The sequence below is a fragment of the Copadichromis virginalis genome, linkage group LG2, assembly GCF_057382275.1.
Source record: "Copadichromis virginalis isolate Kocher_CV1m ecotype Utaka linkage group LG2, C_Virginalis_male_GT1.1, whole genome shotgun sequence".
NCBI classification, from domain to species: Eukaryota; Metazoa; Chordata; class Actinopteri; order Cichliformes; family Cichlidae; genus Copadichromis; species Copadichromis virginalis.
Window position 1 is genome coordinate 34,197,921 of NC_140619.1, and position 19,713 is coordinate 34,217,633.

The following is a 19,713-nucleotide window of genomic DNA, read 5'->3' on the forward strand; positions in this document are numbered from 1 at the left end:
TTTTGTATTTTTTTTTTTAGTTAACAACAGGAAATACAGCAGAAAAATTAAATTTTTCCCCTTTTGTTATTGTTTAACAACCTAATAATAATTTGTGTTTGATTGACAAATAGATGCCTGAATTACATTAAGTTAATTACTTTGTTAATAATAAAACTATTTAAGCCAAATATCTATTTTTTAAAAATGCCATAAAAATACAAAATTTTACATTTGCCTAAATATATTTTTTTAAAGTATGCTAATACTGTGGCAGTTTAAGCGCTCAGGCTGCAGTAATTAGACGTTAGAGCTTCGTTTCGCCAGGTGGCGCCATGTTGTTGGCGCTTCAGGAGACAAGTGAGCGGGAGAGACCGACTGACAGGAGCTAAAACGACACGTTTTCGGTACTTTTATGGGGGGAAAAACCAATAAGGTGGTAAAAAAAGAAAAAAAGAAATTAGTGGTAAATGTTGAAACTGGTCCTGGGCAGCCAACGTGAACGATACTGCTAGCTGCAAGCTAACCTTAGCTTCTGCTCACAAAGTTGCCCAAAAAGAAAAAAAGCATAAACTTCAAATTTCGCTCAAGAAGGCTGACAAAGAATCTGGTGCTGTTTTGAAAAGGAGTTTTTCAAGGAGAAAGTAAGTTTTTTCTGGGAGTTTAAGTGGTCTTGAGAGGACCAAGTGATCATGTTTCAGAGGAACTACCGCAACCTGGCCGTAGTGACACATGTGGTGAATGATGGTAAGTCTGACTCCTATTATTCTCTCGGCTTCGTTTAGCCCGGGTTTACATTACCGTCTAATCGCTTACACCTGCTTATGCTTCGTGTTTTAAACAGACATTGTGAATGATATTGCCTTAACATTGAAAATTTACAAAATAAATAAGCATGCTACCGAGGAGGAAGGTGTAGCTATTGTTTACCTGGTCAGAGAATTAAATGGTGTGATGCTAACGGAAGCCTTCAGGCTAATATTTTAAATGCATATGTTTTTATATTAATTAAATATATATTCAGTTGCAGTTTGGTTACTAAGAACCAGGATCGTCACGATTTGCGATAAAACACAGTTTGTACAGCTGACCCTATCCTAAAGTTTCTTTGAGCGAAATATTATCAAATTATACTCCTTTTTAAATCCTGATAGGCCATATTAAAGTGCACTGTTTGTACAAAAAAAAAAGCACCTCTGGACAATTCCAGAATAAAATATTAAGAGCTTATTATGACATTTTGTGATATTTCTGCTAGTATTAAACCGTGCTGGTTCACTGTCAGGGCTTATTGGGACATCATTATTGTTATTGCTTCCAGCTGCACCTTCCTGCATTGAAAGTGCTCCTGGTTTTATGCTTCAGTGGCACAAACAATAGAAGTGAGTCATTAATATAACCTGGGTTTTTTTTCTTACTTTTAAAAATCAGTCTTTTGTGCACATGTCACGGGAACTTTACAGTTATTTGGAGGATTACTGACAGCTGGTCAAAACAACATACTGAGATATGATTTGTGCAGCGCTGAAATTAGAATAAAAACTTCTGTAGGTTTAGGAAATGACACATCTAAATGAATCTTATGTGATTCTGTTTTTATCAAAGGTCTCAGTGTTACATGATGTTGAAACTATTATTTTCAAATTCAAACAATATAGTTTTTAGAAGTGTTGCTAAACGAGACAACCCCATTTTGTATACCCTTTGAAACCGCTGTAGTTTTTTTTAAAAATACATTTGCATACTGGCGCAGCTTTGAAAAAACAACAGACCGGCCCGTTGGCTAACTTAAAAGACAGCTGTCTGTGTTTTATCCCTCATCTTTGTGGAAATACAGAAGTTGGTGAGCCTTTTAAAGAGGTTCGTGTGTGATTTAAGTGGTCGGATATCCCACATCAAGCTTCGCGCTATAGGTTTTGCGCATATATACGCAAAAGTAAGTCGAAGCTAACGCTAGCAAAACCTGATTTGTACATTGTTTTTTTTTTTTTTTTGTTTTTTACTTGACCATAATCCCACCGTAGTTTGTTTCAACTGTCCGCTCCCTTTTCTTGCCCCGGAAGAGAACCCAGTTGTGTTTCCGGCTTTGTCTTTTCGTTTGGGCTCGGCAGGGGAAGCTAAGCTAAGCTGCTAATTACGAGCCGACAGTCACGTCGGGGTCGCCTTTGTTTCCGCTGGTCCACTCGGAATGTTGGAGTTTCTCCGACAGCCTTGGCTTTGAGTGCCGTGAAACAAAGAAAAGAAACCACCACTAGTAGCATTGTTGTTTTTTGTTTTACTCTGGGTTGTGGCTGTTATCCAACACTATTGGAGAAATATGGCGGACGGCGGGCATTACTACAACGGTAAGAAGCCACGTTCACTGCAGGTTTAAACTTACTGCACTTTTAACGACCTTTCCACAGATCTTGGAGACTTTATGGTGAGGAGAGAGGTCAGAAGAACCGATTTCATGGTTCACGGAGGTAAAAATATGTCGAAGGCATCTCGGAGGTGTCATTTTGTGACACATGTTTACCCAGTACCACGCCATGAATATTTGTATTATTTCGCTGGTAAAATGAGTCCAGAGAGTTACTGCAGAGATCAACAAGACCAGGGCTTGTCTTGGATATTTAAAGGAATTTTTAAAATGTGCATAATTTGCAAAAGTGTAGGCTTAATTAAAATCTGCTACAGAGTGCGTATTTAAAATTGTAAGCTTCCTTTAATGTTTACATTGCAATCTGTAACAGTCATTTGAGCTCTTTTCAGTCTTATCTAGTCCATGTACAGTAGCTGATTTAATTTAACTCATAACCTATGCCTTTTGGGGGGTTATTATTGCTTGTATTTTGTAGCTGAGATGTGATATTTAGGTTGTGAGCTAACTTACTTTCTCCGTTACAGAGCATGATGACAGAACCGCACCACAGTTTCGCAACCGTAAAGGCAGAGGCCCTCACAAGGGTCGGTATGACAGGTCTCGCAGAGACCGCCAGCGTGGAAACCACTCAGGAGGGTTTGGAGGTCCTGGACCACGGTCGAGGCTTGAAGATACTGATGGAGATGTAACTATGAGTGATGGCTGTCAGGACAGCAGCTCCCAGAACAGATTGTAAGTGTAATAAGTTACACTTTCATTGAATGCATTTGCTAGAGTTTGTCTGATAAACTTCTCACAGTAATACTTTAGTCTAAGTAAACAATTAATGGCTTTAAACTGAAAAGAACATTTGCACAATGTATAATTTTCTTGTAAGGTGAGTAACACATAAACAGCAAGGTCTTAGGTGTTTGATGTGGATTTCATGTGAAGCTGTAGGAAAGGTGTTGCATCTTGAATAGCCCGCACAGGATGAGAAAGTAGAGCACCAGACCATTTTCACTTCTGTTCCTTTGCTGACATGAATAATACCACAGGAAAAGTGAACAGGACTGAAACGGTAAAAGTGAACTGAGAAAAAATAAGTGATTTTGTTAGTCAGCTAAAAATTATAACATGAAATTATTAAAATATCAGCTCGTGTCCTGGATCCAGTGTGACTTTTTTTTTCTAGTTTCCACATCTTGAATGAAAAACTGGTTGATGAAGGAGAATATTCCAGGTAATAAAAAGGGAGGCCACTGTAAAGCAGTGTTTTAATAAGTTTGCCTGTCTGTGTCTCATGCTCTGCCAGTACATGCGTGTGACTATTTCACAAACACTGGGGTAGGGTAATTATTTCTTTATTTATTTTAAGTCTACTAGGGGTGGCTGTAGCTCAGGTGGCAGAGCAGGTCAGCCACTAATCAGAAGGTCAGTGGTTCGATCCCAGGCTGCATCCTGGCTGCATGTCAAATATCCTTGGGCAAGATACTAACCCCATGTTTGCCTACTGGTGGTGGTCAGAGGGCCCGGTGGCGCCTGTGTCCGGCAGCCTCGCCTCTGTCAGTGCGCCCCAGGGCAGCTGTGGCTACAATGTAGCTTGCCATTGCCAGTGTGTGAATGTGTGTGTGAATGGGTGAATGACTGAATGTAGTGTAAAGCGCTTTGGGGTCCTATGGACTAGAAAAGCGCTATACAAATGCAGGCCATTACCATTACTACAATAAGAACTGCGAGTGTGAAAGCTGTGTTGGGCCTTGACAAAAGGTTAAAGCAACACTGAATGTAAGGAAAAATACAGAGCATTTATCCGTGTAATTTTGAAACCTGACTCCTGTCGACCTGATGCAAAGTCCTGTAATGATTGTGGTTGGCACACTGGTGATTGCTTGTGCATATCATAACCACACTTGCTGCAGTCTACCCCTAAATGATGGAAATGGTTTTGAACTAGAATCAGAACACAAGTCAGAATGGCAAACAACGCAATTACAGAGGTTTTTATCAGGAATCTCCTTATTGCTATCTCGAGATATATGATTGATGAGTCACGTTGAGACCGACCTACTGGTACCTTTAGCCCTTCTGTTCTGCACACACCAGATTGCAAAAATCTAGATAGGCACAACAAACTGGTAGTTTATCAAAGCGCCTCACATGCCAGAATTGTGACTTAATCTTTGGCAGATGGCATGATTTGCAATGATGATAATAGATAAATAAACTGCTTGTACAAAGACAGAATACTGAGAAATAGAACTTAAAAATTGCGTTGATTCTTTTCCCTGTGTGGCCATATGCCTGAATATATACTGCCTTGTTGTGTTCTCCCTAGTAACCCATACGGAAGACCTTTTAGGAAATTAGATGGACGGTTTGACAGAGACAGGCGACAAGGCAAAGGTGGAGGCAGAGGTGGAGGGGGTGGTCCCTTCAGAGGAGGAGAACGAGGTGGCGGAGGAGGGAAAAACCAATCGGGCTGGTACAAAGTAACGGTGTGTATCATTACGGTCACCCCAGGAAGTCAAAGAAACCACTTTGTAATCTATAAAGAAATTATATTTTGTTTCTTGTATGTTTGGCAGATTCCACATGGAAGAAAATATGACAAGAAGTGGCTACTCCCAGCTCTCCAGAACATTTGTTCCGTTCCGTACCACCCTATACAGGTGCATTTAAGCACTTATAATTACTAGTTATAAACAGATTTAATACCTTTTTATATATTTCTTGAAGTAGCAAATGTATGAGTAAGCTTTTTTAAGTTTCTGTATGTTGTGTTCTGATAAAATAAATGATGTAATTCTTTGTGCCTATACAATTATTCAGAAAATATCTGCAGTACCCATGTAGTAAAATTTGTAAGGTAAGTCTAAGGCGATTTTAATTGTATTATCTTTTTCTTTCTTGTCTTGCCCTCTTTATCCAGTACCATGTGGACCATAACAGGGTCCATTTCTATGTGGATGACTCCTCTGTTGCCAGTGCTTTACACAAGTGTTCACATAAGATCACAGACACCGATGGTTATAAGGTATGTTGGTGTAATAATATCGATAGGTTTTTGTGTCATGTGTACTGTTCACGCCTATTGTACTCTGCTGTGCTGTTGCCTTAAGGTCACAGATCATTGGTGTGCTGCTACTGAGTGTTTATCCACCTACTTGAATGTGAAAACAAGATAATGAATAACCATTAATCAAACAATCTTAATCTTAAGTTATTGATTTGTCATTTTCCATCTGTGTTTCTCCAAGGTCGAAGTGCACGTCAACAAAAGTGCTCCACCGTCATTCCTCCTCTCTGACCTGAAGCCTGAACACCTGGAGCACCTGAAGGTAGGAAGCACCTGAGTGGGGGCAGTGATTGTGGCTAAAAGCCTCATAAGTAATGTTCAAAATGTCTTTGAGTTTCTCTAATCATTGTGAGAGTCTGTTGCTCAAACTAATGGTGTTCTAGTACTAAGTACACTGTTAAAGTGTCGTTCTTACATACATTAACTGTTTATTAGTGATGTTAATAGCACGTTCGTTTAAATGCAGTTTACCAGTTTAGGTCACAGAATTATAGAACCTCAAAGCAAAGCATTTTCATTTTAGTGATGCACATGTCATGAGTGAAAGTGAAAGTTTGTCATATCTCTAAGAAGTTGGAGACAGGTGGCCTTTAGCCTGCATTTTTAACCGATCGTCTCAACCTGACTCCCTGTCAAAAAATGCCAAGTATGCGCTTGTCTTGTTTGTAGAGACATTTTTAGAATGAAATTGCAGAAAACAAAGTTGACTAAATACACATTTCACCCGTTACTGCTAAATGTAGTAAGGCAGTATGATTTAAAATGACGACATCTCAGTTTCACAACCATAAAGGCAAAGCGCCCCAAACTAACCAAGCACAATGTTCAGGACTTTGTTATGATGAACTTAACATCAACAATAAAATGACTCACTGATGAGTGTACAGCTATCCACTCAACACAACAAAAAGGAAGAAAGCACCACCTTCTGGTGTTTTTGGGAAATACATGTCAAATTCTCAAGCAAGCAGACCACTGAACTACCAATAGCTGCTATATTCTAGCCAAACCCTACTTATAATAACTGTAAATGTGTATTGTCCCAGTCAGGTGTTTTCAGAGTAAAGCTGCAACTATGGGGAGTGATTAGGAGCGTTAGTAGAACCTTAATAAAATATTTATAAATTTTTGAAATTTTTATATGACTGTACCATAAGTTTATTTGTGTTGTTATATTTGGACGCATTGAGCAAACGGGTAAAGTGGTGGCTGCTTCGCTGCATTCATTTTATTAAATTGGTAAACTCTTTTTGCATTTGATTCAACAGAAGTGATCTGACCTGAGTGGTGGAGAGAGTTCAGAGGAGAATTATTTTGCCATTGTGACCATTTGTGGTGTTTTGGAGGCTAATGTGTTGATTCTTGTTTTTATCTGACAGCAATGCATGGCAAAACGTTTCGATGCCTCCCAGCAAGCACTCGACTTGAACAACATTCGAACAGACCCAGGTGATTATACGCATCTTTTAAAAAATTTTTTTACATACATTTGCTACCAGGATCACACGGTTCATACTTATAAGTAAGTTTCTGACCAGCCTTACAGAAATGATGATTATTATTGTTATTACAATACTTGCATCTCTGCAAAATGGCGATTGAATGCCTGTTCTAAATGGCTTCCTGTGATGTTTTACACCAAGAGTCAAATCAATCCTCCTGTGAAACTGTACCTTGCAGAACTTTATTTACTGCCATGTAAAACAACACTTTAACATGTTTGTGTAGTGTTTTATTGCTAATTTTATCTTGCATGACAGACCTGGTGTCCCAAAACATTGAAGTGATCCTGAACAGGAAGACTAACATGGAAGCTGTCATCAAGATCATTGAAGAAAACATTCCTGAGGTAACATTAGTGCAGTGACAGAAGCACAGGCACTTCTATAATCTACTGTAGCTGCTATAAAGTAATGGAACACATTTAAGTGTGCTCATTATCATTTTGTGTCTCATTTTGCCAGCTGACGTCCTTAAACCTGAGTAACAACCGTATTCACAAACTGGATGAACTGGCTGAATTGGTTACCAAGGTGCCCAATTTGAAAACTCTCAATCTTTCCCAAAATGAGGTGAGACTGACTACTCAGTTTGTAGAAGTATAAACAGACATGACCTAGTGGTCCTTTGCACGTTGCGTGTGTATGTTTGTGCAATTTAAAAAAATAAAATAAAAAAAAAATCCTGATTCTGTGTGGTTCTCCAGCTAAAGTCTGATCGGGAGCTGGACAAGGTGAAAGGCCTGAAGCTGGTGGAGCTGTGGCTAACTCGAAACCCTCTGTGTGACGTCTTCAAGGACCAGGCCTCATACATTAGGTCAGTCAGCGATTCACGAGATTGAAAAAGTAATTCTTACAGAAATAATTCAGTGACTGCGTGTGGCTGTCTGAGTATGATGCAGGATGCTACAAAACAAGATCAGTTACCTGTGTTTGTGTTTAAGATGGCTGTAAAGTAACAAACCATTTTGCTCAGGAGTTGAGGATGAACGCTTGGACCAAGCAGAGCCAACTCATAAAAACTTTAACGACTTGTGTTTTCTGTGAGTGAAACACTGTAACTCGCAGATATTATCTTTTTTTTTTTTTTTTTAAGTTGAAGGAGACGTACCAGTTGACTTAAATACACCATAAGCTTTCTGATCTTGTCACTGTGTTGAGGAATATTAAAAACGCCCTAAATGGAAATGATAACTGATTAATATTTGTCATTTATGTACAGATTTACTTGCATACAGACTTTTAAATATCCATGCAGTTGTGCCTATACCTATACACTTGTAGTGACATACACAAGTATTCAGCTATGTGCTGTGCGTTAAATAATCAAGGATCTGTGGGTATTTAAATGTTTTGGGGTTTTTTTGTTGTTGTCGTTGCTTTTTTTGGGGGGGGCGGGGTTTGAACGTGTTTTTCCCACTCAATGATTAACGTTTCTTTTTCGCACTGCAAACTAATCATTTCTTACTTTCAAAAGTTGCTGAGAGGACATCTGACCACAGTAAATTTGCACAGTGTTAAAATTTATTTTCCTTTCAGCTTGCTTAAACCCTCTGCAGTGTGAACAGCACTACTTCTTCTTTCTGACGGTTGTTCAGCTTCTCTGTGGCACTTCCTTTCAAGCTTTGGTCTCATCTTTGTGTGTTGTCACTCTAGGCGGCGCTCTGCCTAGTATTCCCCTGCTGACATTGTGGTTACTTATCCCATAAGCTGCTGTAAAAATACTGTCACACTGCAGATGATAAGAAGCATGCTAATTTAAAAAACAAAACAAAAACTGCAACAAAAAGCAAAAAAAAGTGAGCATTTCACATTGATTTATTTCAAAAACAGGGATCCATAATGAGATTTTGAGCAGTACTGTAAAAGTGTAGACTCTCTGTTGGAGAGTGGGCAAGCCATTTTCATCTCGACAAATTTTGGATGAAACAAAGAAAATTTCCACAGCCAGTGTGTCCCCTCCCCTCATAGCACCCCTGCCCACTTGGCCCCCGTATCAGGCGAGTATGGAAGGCTGGATAGCCCATGACGGGTAAGATCCCACCTCGAAACCCTGGGACAACCTAAGGCAGGCACAGTCACGATTACTCGGCCTCAGTCCCTGTGAGCTCAGACTCACTGATGAGATGAAGTGAAGAAGACGGGACTTCAAGGGTAAAGCCGCTGGGATGAGGCGGAGGGGGAAATGTCATTATCAATGACCAGTGATGAGCCAAAGAGAGAAAACACTCCCACTAAGTCTGATCTCTTTTGCCTAAAATGGGCCTCTGATTGTCTGTGAATGAAGTGGAGAGTTTGGCAAATATCCCTGACAAAACGTCTGAAGAAAATATGTTCTGAACTGGAAATCAGTTCAGAAAAAACCCCAACATGAAAACACTTCCTCTTCCAGTTTCTGATGGCTGTGACCAGTACGAAAAAGCTCAATTATTATTAGATGATTATCACTCTACGTCATGATTACGCCTCTTTAACCAGAGGTTTGGTCCCAAATTTTACTTGGAAAAAAAAAAAAAGCTTAGAGAAAGTTTATTTACTCTTCAGAGTGAGAAAGTTAGCTGGTAAATTTCGTACTTTAGCAGCAGGGGATGGGTACAGAATGAGCGGCGGGACTGCTAGGCTAAGCTCTCTTAGAGACCTGCTGTCGTTGCCGTTCGGCTCTCTTCTCAGGTCTGCTTTAATTGCTGATAATCGTGGGCACAGACGCTGATGAAAATCACCCAAATGATGAATAGTGACTGTCTTCTGAATGTTAGGCTACTTGTGCTAGTATGTCACTGAACTGTACTTCACCTGTTTTGTTTTCTTGGTGACGTAGACTCATCTGTTCCCCAACATCTTGGCCAGAGATTTTGTAACCACCTCTCTCCCAGCAATGCATAATCTCTTTATTTTAATACTTCAGAATGAATGTGTTTGCTGGATCCTGGTGTGGTCTCGTAAATCATGGGACTTTGCATGTTAGTATGTGTGCGCTCCTAGAAAAGTGTGCTTGTGTTGCTGCTCCATGTCAGATCTGTGTATGTCACCAAAATGGGGGAGAGGGTGAGTATACCAGCTGGTAAGTACACTTCAGTGCGGGAAACTTCAAAAGAGCACAGCAAAAAATATGAGAAGGACGAAAACGCTAAGTTGATTTGTGGATTTCCTTGTACACACAGAAGATTAAATCCTTTGTGACACTGGTTGTAATGAAACATTTTAATTTCATCCTCAAAGTGTAGTGTCCTAAAAATTCAACTGAAAGGCACAAAATGACATTAAGTGGATCAGCAGGTGTGACTGTCAGTTATACCCACAGTAATGAACATTATTTGTGTGTGTATGGGTATGGATTGTGACGATAACGTTCCTGCTCTTGGTTTTTGTTCCCATACCAGTGCTGTGCGCCAGAGGTTTCCCCGGCTTCTCAGACTGGTAGGTTCCCACATTTATATCTCAAAATTCACTATCTTTGAAGTCATTCTCCTTTATTTAGTTGTTCTTTTACCTAAAGATGCTATAAAATCCTTTTGAATATTCCAATAAATGTCATGTTCTGAAGAATCTGTTGGTGTTCTTGATTTCTATTGTTTTTGGCCAAAATGGGAAAAATGATCAGAGTAGTTTTGTTTCATGTGTTCCCTGGGAAACCCTAAAATGGTCATTATCTTTCATATGATACGCACATCTCCATATTTTAGTTTTTGTATTGCTTTATTGATGTTAAACCAAACTTTTACGATAATTTTGTGTGTTTCACTTCAGGATGGTCATGACCTCCCTCCACCGATTGGATTTGATGTGGAAACGCCCACCACTATTCCCCCCTGCAAGGTTAGCTGAATGTATAGTTTTACTCACTGATATTCAGCATTGTGTCTATATTACTGTTAACTGAATTAGTTTAATCTGCGTTGTACAAATGTTTTCCTGTGTGACTTTCCAGGGCAGCTGTTTTGGCTCCGATGAGATCAAGGCGCACATCCTTCGGTTCTTGCAACAGTAAGTTTCTCCTTTTCCTTTTTTAGTAATGAGGAAAACCCTGAAATTTTTTTTAGAGTTGGTGCACTGATAATGTGCCCACTGAACAATTAATGTTTTTATTTGTTAATTTTAATTAGCTTTTAAGGAAATAATTTTTTGGGGAAAAGGACAAACACAGAAACTAACTTCATGGCTTGTGACTGTGTTGCAGGTACTACAGTATCTATGATTCGGGGGATAGACAGCCGCTCCTGGATGCCTATCATGATGGAGCATCATTATCAATCACAACACCTTACTCCACCCAGAACCCCTCCAGGTGAGGACACAAGCACATTTGTAGATAACTTACTACTCTGATTAATATATTTTGGGTGTTTTCATCAACAAAGCAGAATTAAGCTTTTCATTGACAAGATGTTTGCATGGGTTGCTCTTTCTGTGTCCTCCCCTAACATTGAGTCTGTTTGTCCCTCTGCTGTTTAGGAGCAGTCTGGGAGAGTATTACAAAGACAGTCGAAACCTGAAGAGAGTCAAAGACTCCAGTGAGTATCTTTCACTGTCTAAATTGAGGTTGTCGGGATTTGAGACGTCTCCTCATGTTTTCCCTCTCGAAATTTTGACTTCTTTAGCGATACGCTTTCGACTGCTGAAGCATACACGACTGAACGTGGTGGCTTTCCTCAACGAGCTACCAAAGACTCAGCACGACATCGCCTCCTTTACGATTGATGTGAACACCTACACGGTGGGTTTTCATTCTGTCATCCACCTTGACGTTTTCCTCTGAAGCAATTTATTGTTCTAATTCTCTCAAAACATGTTTTCCGTTTACAGAATACACTACTGTCATTCACAGTGAGTGGAGTCTTTAAAGAAGGTGAGCTGTTTTAGTCAGAGTTTTAGAATTGGTCCTGAACAAAGGGGCATACCTGTTGATTTCTTTACTAATTTGTCTGTCTGTTGTCTGTTTCAGTTGTTGTTGATGGGAAATCGCGAGAATCCACAATGGCCTTCTCTCGAGTTTTCATCACAGTCCCAGCAGGAAATTCTGGGTGAGTTTTACTGAGCTCCCGGCGGTTTATATGATCTTCCTGTGGTGCATAACGAAGTGTTTGTTTATTGTTATGCTTCAGTCTGCGTCTTGAGACCAGTCTGCAACAACTTGGCACCCACCAATCACTAGAGAAAAATGTGTATTTCATGAAATTGGTAACACGCTGTGTTAGAGCCAGAGAGTCATAACGGTCAAGTTAAATATATCAAACATATTACATGCGTGCGTCTCCTGCTAGAGCCTGACAGCAGACTGTATTGCAGATGAACCTAATCAGAAATTGTACCAACAAACAAAAAGGACGTTTAGCTTCTCCTGTGTATAACAGAAACATCCAGATATCCTTATGTTTTCTGTGTGTGGTTCTTTTGTGACAGGTTGTGCATTGTCAACGACCAGCTTTTCATTCGAATGGCCACAACAGAGGAGATCCGCCGAGCCTTCGTGGCTCCTGCCCCGACTCCATCTTCCAGCCCTGTCCCCACCCTCACTGCACAGCAGCAAGAGATGCTCACAGCTTTCTCACAGAAGTCTGGCATGAACCTGGAGTGGTCACAGAAGTGCGTTTTGTTTCCTGCACATATCTTTTTGTGGTCTTGTGTATGATTGTGTATTTAAACATCTAAACATACATCTTTAACAGGTGTCTACAAGACAATGAATGGGACTTCAGCAGAGCAGCGCAGATCTTTACTCAGTTGAAGGTAACTTAAATTGTATAATAATAATGATAATTGTTCTGTCTATAAATCAACATAGAAACACTATTGTGAGGCCATGGCTTTGAAATATCTCCTTTTGTTTTCTCTTTCCAGGCTGAAGGAAAGATTCCTGACGTAGCTTTCATAAAATAAAGAGTGGAATCAAATATCTGTGAAATAAACTAAAGCGCAGTTACTTTTATTTATGGCTTTTGTTCTTTTATTCGCTCACTTTTGTTTAATTATGAATGAAGTAGATCAAGTCTACTTGTGTTAACTGTTTTAACAGCCAAATGTCATTCTGCTACTGTTTTTGGTTATTGTAACCTTAGTTTTTGGTCATTTGTATAGATATCACTACACAGTTTTTATAGGAATAAAGACATATGGCCATTGGTCCATTGTATTCATGTGCTCATCTTGATTTTGTTTGTTTATGTTTAACAATAAAATATATTTTGTCACAACTGATAAATTTTCTTCAAGGTTACATTAGAAAAGAGTGGAAAAGTGAGGGGGAAATGCCCAATAATTTGACTACATTTCAGTTTACAGCAAAAATGTCAAAATATTTTAAATAACTGAGAAACGGTGACTTATTGAAAGATGTAAAATTGTTAAGTTTCATTGGGGTAAAAAAATAGATCAATGGTGCTGCTCATGGATGACTTCTTTTATCAGAAAGTTTTATCCAAGCAAATATAAATGTGTGGGAAAAGTTGACATAAAAAATATAGTATGGAACTTTTTACAGTGCTGCTTTAGTTCCTACATCTTTATGGCTGTCCAGATTGAAGTTTGGGCTAATTTAAATTAATTATTTTTCTTGTATATCAGAGACAGCTCGGGTTGAGCAGTTTGGAGACAGAGTAGTCTGATGTGGGAGCATGTGAAATGGAGGGAGAGCAGATGGTTTAGACAAAGTGTTATTGAAGGGAGCAGCTGAGGGAAGCTGGCCTTAAGTTTGTATTTGCTTTAGGGTGGTAGATTTAATATATGCTGTACATTTGCCTTACCTATGATACTAAGACTTGTGATGTTTATTATATTAAATATAGTTAAGATAAAACCACAAAGTTTTATAAAAAAATAAGTTTGGAGTTACAGAACTCTTGTTAGATACAACCAGTTTAATTAACCAAAACAAATTTTAAGGTTAAAGAACAAGTGAAAACGATCTGCAAGAAAAATAAATGGAGACAATCGGGGAGAACGCACAAATGATCTTTTTTTCAATTTTATTATTTTTTACATACAAAGGTACACACTGAAGCGGAATTTAAAAAATATCACATTTTATAAAAGGATAAGATTTGTGATTTCTGATCGTCCATATCGCCTTGCCTTCCATACAGTTATATGTAAATGTTCAAAACTCTGGAAGAAAAAATATAAAATCAGTGTTTTACAATAAAAACGCTGACCTTCTAAAAATGGCGCCTGGATAGATACGTTCCTTTTCCGGTTTTTGTCTACGTCAGTGTGACGAGTTACGCACGGACGTTCCATCAGTTGGCGAATGATAACAATAAACAACCCCGAAACAAGGGATACGCGAAGAGGACTTATCGCTGCGATTCGACACAAAGCTGGCGAAAATATGAGTTGAGACGGATACCGTCAGCTGGAGTAAAGTCTCGAAAAGTATCGTGGGAGCTTCTTGGGTCCTGACACAAAGGATTTTGTAGTTTTTGTGTAGGGAGAACTAGAGTTACGGTATACCCCTTCCTTAGCCCCTTGTAGCTAGCTGTGGCTCATTCCTTGTTTTTGCACACTTTGTTTTAGTCTGTTATGCAGTTTCCAGGGGACTGTACTCGCACTCGTTCTCCTCCACCACCTCTTCGCTCCCTCTCCCCGCTCTCTCTGGCCCTATGTCTCGCTGGTTTTTCCCCTGGTCGGGCTCAATCAAGAAGCGGGCCTGTCGGTACCTTTTACAGCACTACCTCGGTCACTTTTTGCAGGAGCGATTGAGCCTCGATCAGCTGGGCTTGGACTTGTACAACGGCAGCGGTGTCATCAAGGATATCAACCTCGATGTTTGGGTGAGTTTTTAACCGTGAGGAGAAGGTGATCTTGGCACGCGAGCAGCAGCCATCAAGTGTTTTTGTCGGACTCGTGCTCCCTCGACTATTTCGCAACTGCGCTTGAATTCAACAACAATCTCCAGCGTCGGGCTCCCAGCCTAGGTCACATTTCTTCGAGGAAATCCACTCTCAGGAAACGCACCACTAGCTCACGAGTTTAGGTTTACCTCTGTCTGCATTCAGCATAAATATATATGCCCATGGTACACTAACTATGCACTTCCTCAGCTTTATATGACACCCAGAGTGATGAGGCAAATGTGAAACCGCATATTTCAATTTTTTCTTTTACTTTTACTTCTTAGCAGCTGCTTACTAACTGCCTCCTCTTTACAACAGGCGGTCAATGAGCTTTTGGAGTCCCTGGGGGCCCCTCTGGAGATAGTAGATGGCTTTGTGAGCAGCATAACGGTGACCATCCCTTGGCAGGCTCTCTTGACTGATCACTGCACCTTAGAGGTTTCTGGTCTTCAGATAACATGCCGACCCAAGTACCGGACCAGTAAGTTCGCTTAAAGTATATGTTCTTTTCATTGAGACACCGAACACGCCTCAGCCAGCAACTCATGTTCTTATCATTTCTTAACGTGCAAACCCAGTTTGACAAAATCAGTATAATTATTAAGATTGCATCATTTATCTTCAAGGACACTGCAGAAGATGTAAACAGGATAAGAAAACATTCATTTGGTACTATTTATGTGAACAAGGACTGCAATAATTCTGCCATATACTTTCATATGTTTGAGTCTGACAGATATTAAACTAATGATGCTAATTTGTGAATCCTTTCAGGTCCACATCTAGCTCAGGCTAAATCTTGTCTCATATGTGTAACTTAGACATCATCTCACTAAAAAAAAAGAAATTAAAAGAATGGTAAATAGCCAATGCTGAAATAGCTAAAGTACAGAAATCACTCAGTGCTCCCTCTTTTGCCATCAGGTGGGGGCTGGGACTCGCAAGGTTGGTCGTCCAGCATGACCTCCAGCATGCAGCTGGCTCAGGAGTGCCTAAAGGACCCCCCTGAGGCTTCAGAGGAGCCCCCTGCCCCACTGGAGGGGCTTGAGATGTTTGCACAGACTATTGAGACGGGTGAGTGAAAGCAGTTTGTCTGCATGCAGATTGTCACTTGTCTAAATGTGATAGTTGGCGTGCAGACAAAAGAACTTCCACAGCAACGGAGGAAAAGTCAAGCGTTCTCAAGAACTCCCACAAACCATCACAGTTATGATCACTTTGGAGTACAGTACTTTCCATCCATTCCCCAGGAAACCTCTTCCCCCAAGAAACCAAAGTGATAAAAATGTACAAATAAAAATATAAAGTCATAAAATTATATTTACTTTATTGACCTAATTTAACTGCTCTTTTTTGCTTTGAGTGTTTCATGTGTTACATGTATTTAAAGTCACACTCGTTTCTCTCATCACCCTTATCTCCCCTGTTGTCACTGTGTGTGTGAGAGGGGCATCAAACAAAACCGAGTGCCGTAAGGTGGGGATTAGTCTTTGTTGCAGACACAGACAGGTGCAGACACCACTGACCAGTGCTTATTCCTGTAATAGTCCTCTGAAGGGCGCATGCGTAGTTGGGTCGAGTCCATAAAAAAGGCAGGCATGCAGATTTTTTGCATGAAGCGTCTCGCTCATTGTCTGTTGATACACTTAACGCAACCCAGACACAAGTTGACCCTAGCACACTTGCAGATGAAGAAACAGTGACACATATCACCCGAGGCCAGACGGGGAGAAATTAAGGTAGGTTGACTGCAACTTACAATAAGCTGTACTTCATGTGTACCAGATACTGTGTGTATCAGATGGTTCAGTGACCAACATAAACACACAGAGGGATGAACTTTAACGCTCACTTTGTTTCAAAACACATAACACTTATTGATACTCTCATATTTTATTTTGCATGGAAAAGAACCATAAAACTAGCCAAAGTTCTTGTTGTTGTTTTGTATTGTTTTCTGTAAGAAAGAGGGAAATCATCATTGCTGGCCTCATGGTGGTGTTGACATGTCTCAGCTTTGACATTTCAACGAATTATAGTTTAAACTATGTATTTTTAACCATTTATGATCTATCTCCCCGATTATCCCTCCACCTCATTCCAAATAGAAAGCCATCTCTGTGACAGCCTTCTTCTGTATATTATCATTACTCAGTTACTCCTGGCTGTTACCCATCATCCCACGGTTCATTTCCTACTTTGGGGGTTGAAAGGGGCTTTTGTTCATCTTTACCAAACCTCCTGATGTTACCTAAATCAGAGGCTCCTCAGCGATGTAGATGTTTCTTTGGAAAAAGAAAAGAAAAAGAAAACAGGATTCTGGAGGTTTACATAAATATAATATAGGGCATGCTACAGGTCAACAGTTTCACTGCACACTTGTTCTATCTATTCTGGGCGGCCCATCCCTGCTAAGTGACGTCCTCTGGCTTCCTGCAGACTGGACTCAGGAGATTATATTATTGTGAGAGATGGGGAATCTGTTCATTTGCATCCAGCATGCTTATAGGTTTGTGTAACTAATGAGAAAAAAAAAATATTGGGTAAATTTGAAATGGAACAGATTTAAAAACCTGTGATCTGCTCACAGTTGGCCACCTTAATTTACAATTTCTCCACATTGGTGCGGTTCTTTTTTTATGTTTATTTAGTTGTTTGTTCATGTAGTTACCCTTTACTCCATTACTGATAAGTATTCTTTTGGCCTATAGTACTGTCCAAAAGGCCAGTGAGCCACGCCTCATTTTTTATTCTGTGAGGAAAGTGAGATGCTAGTTGCTACTATTTATTGAAACACGTCCAAACATATGTGAAAATAAAGTATATAAGGAAAATACATTAATAATTAGTTTGAAAGTTAATATTAGGTTTGAACACCTTCTTCATCACACCCTGAACTCTCTCAGGCAAGCTTTCTGATAATTTCTTTAAGTAATCTTCAGGAATAGTTGTCTAGGGTTCTTAAAGGATATTCAAAGTGATTCTTTGGCTGGCTTTTTGCTCTGTTCTCTCTTAAGACGACCCCACACTGCTTCAATAATGTTGAGGTCGATGCTCTAGGGCAGGGGTCTTGAACTCCAGGCCTCAAGGATACCGTCAGCTATCTAAAACCTGTCCTGCAGGTTTTAGATAGCACCCTGGGTCAACACACCTGAATCAAATTATTAGTTTATTTCCAGGCCTCTGGAGAACTTCAAGACATGTTGAGGAGGTCATTTAGCCATTTAAATCAGCTGTGTTGGATCAAGGACACATCTAAAACCTGCAGGATACCGGCCCTCGAGGCCTGGAGTTCAAGACCCTTGCTCATTGATTATATTTGATGGGGGGGGTTCTATCCAGGTATGCCGTTACTACATGGTCAGTATGTTTGGCATCACTGTCATGATGAAAAATCAAGCTATTGCCAATCAGATGCGTTCCAGATAGTATTGCATGGTGAATGAAAATCTCACAGTACTTTTCTGAATTCAAAATTTCATCAATTCTGAAAAGATCTCCAACACCACCAGCTCAAATGCACCCCAAACCATGACTCTCAACTGTGATGGCGATAAACCACGGGTGGGGAACTCCAGGCCTCAAGGGCTGGTGTCCTACAGGTTTTAGATGCGTCCTTGATCCAACACGGCTGATTTAAATGGCTAAATTACCTCTTCAACATGTCTTGAAGTTCTCCAGAGGCCTGGTAATGAACTAATCATTTGATTCAGGGGTGTTGACCTAGGCCCTTGAGGCATGGAGTTCCCCACCCCTGCTGTAAACATTTAAATTAGTACCGCTCTCCTGATCTCTTCCGGATATACTGACAGTGAATTGAAAATTACTCTGTAAGACTCGTTACTGATTCTAGTGACAGTCAAGTTCTTGTGTTGTTCAAAATTATGTGCTTTTGAAGCAGGCTGCTAGTAACAAGCATTTAGAAGGCCTGGAGAACTATTGCTCAAGACCACTTTAATAATTAGAGGAAATTCTGGCTCCTTGGAAGCATAGACATTAAAGGTGGCTCAAGACCATTACTCTGTTTTTTAATTTATTTTTTTATAATTGAACAACACTTCATACATATACATATAGTGTTACACAGTACAAGTGAGTTGTTTGACATTTATAATGTGCTATCAAACAGCATTAATGTTTGGTCATGGATTTTTTATTTTTTTTTTAATTTCACAGTAACTTTACAGTGCCCCCATTATACTTCTACTTCTTTTTCATAATCTACTTTACTGTTACAATGGTGACTGCTCATATTAAATATGATTGATGTTTCAGATAAGGAGGCTGTTGTTTGCACAGGTAATTCTTTCTCTGTTTGATCAGTTTCAGGCAGTACTTTCTGTTCCTTACTTGGCTCTTGGCTTTGATGCCAATGAGAGGTCATATCCTTAATATTGTCATCTTGGGCACACAGCTCTGTAATTCCACCAAGCTGCTCTTCAAATCTTTTGCTTCCAAAACTTTTAATTTCCTTACAGGAAAACATGTCAGTTCAACTTTGTTACACTTCACATTTTTCCATGGTTGTTCATGCCCCATCTGAATTGGCTTTATTCCCCACCACTGGGGCCTCCACCATAGTTTGATATCCACTGTTTTAAAGGGAGGTGAATTAGAGCCTCTTGTTTACAATGGTTAGCTCTGACTTTGACAAATCAGAATTTACCTTCATTCAGCTTTGATTAAGCAGATGTGCTTCAGGGAGACAGTAGAGACACTGTTAATGTACATATTAGATCCCACCATTCAGAGCAAAGCAGAACTCATGTAAGAGATCGGTGCTAATGAATCTTTGCATATCTGTTTTGTCGTCTGTTTTTCAGTCCTTCGTCGCATTAAAGTCACCTTTCTAGACACTATCGTCCGCATCGAGCACCAGCCCTTGGACCTGGAAACAGGCGTTGCCTTAGAAGTGCACATTAAAAGGTGAGTTCCTGCTTCCTTTTTCCTAACGGAATATGAGCTGCAAACAGGAAAAACTAG

General features: G+C 39.9%; 2 protein-coding genes across 6 annotated transcripts in view; both read left to right on the forward strand.

Moving 5' to 3' along the window:
* Positions 1–266: 266 nt before the first annotated feature.
* On the forward strand, positions 267–12,827 carry nxf1a (nuclear RNA export factor 1a). Of its 5 annotated transcripts, none has more exons than XM_085431528.1 (22): positions 267–726; positions 2,385–2,444; positions 2,869–3,076; positions 4,662–4,821; positions 4,912–4,995; positions 5,256–5,360; positions 5,584–5,664; positions 6,782–6,851; positions 7,163–7,251; positions 7,367–7,474; positions 7,609–7,718; positions 10,282–10,318; positions 10,649–10,717; positions 10,830–10,885; positions 11,079–11,186; positions 11,354–11,412; positions 11,500–11,615; positions 11,705–11,747; positions 11,844–11,922; positions 12,302–12,484; positions 12,568–12,628; positions 12,740–12,827. In XM_085431528.1, exons 1-22 carry the CDS (start codon positions 672–674, stop codon positions 12,776–12,778), a joined length of 1,980 nt encoding a protein of 659 aa, XP_085287654.1. In that variant the 5' UTR covers positions 267–671; the 3' UTR covers positions 12,779–12,827. The 5 variants fall into 5 exon arrangements, with proteins under 5 accessions (XP_085287654.1, XP_085287665.1, XP_085287675.1 ...); XM_085431549.1 differs by lacking the exon at positions 267–726 and adding an exon at positions 1,717–1,915; XM_085431557.1 differs by lacking the exon at positions 267–726 and adding an exon at positions 1,717–1,839.
* Positions 12,828–14,111: 1,284 nt separating this feature from the next.
* atg2a (autophagy related 2A) overlaps positions 14,112–19,713 on the forward strand; it is a 28,603-nt gene continuing 23,001 nt past the window's right edge. The window contains exons 1-4 of the mRNA XM_085431580.1: positions 14,112–14,667; positions 15,049–15,211; positions 15,655–15,804; positions 19,554–19,656. Of these exons, the coding sequence (XP_085287706.1) occupies positions 14,497–14,667; positions 15,049–15,211; positions 15,655–15,804; positions 19,554–19,656 (587 nt within the window). The 5' untranslated portion in view covers positions 14,112–14,496. The remainder of the gene's footprint in view (positions 14,668–15,048; positions 15,212–15,654; positions 15,805–19,553; positions 19,657–19,713) is intronic.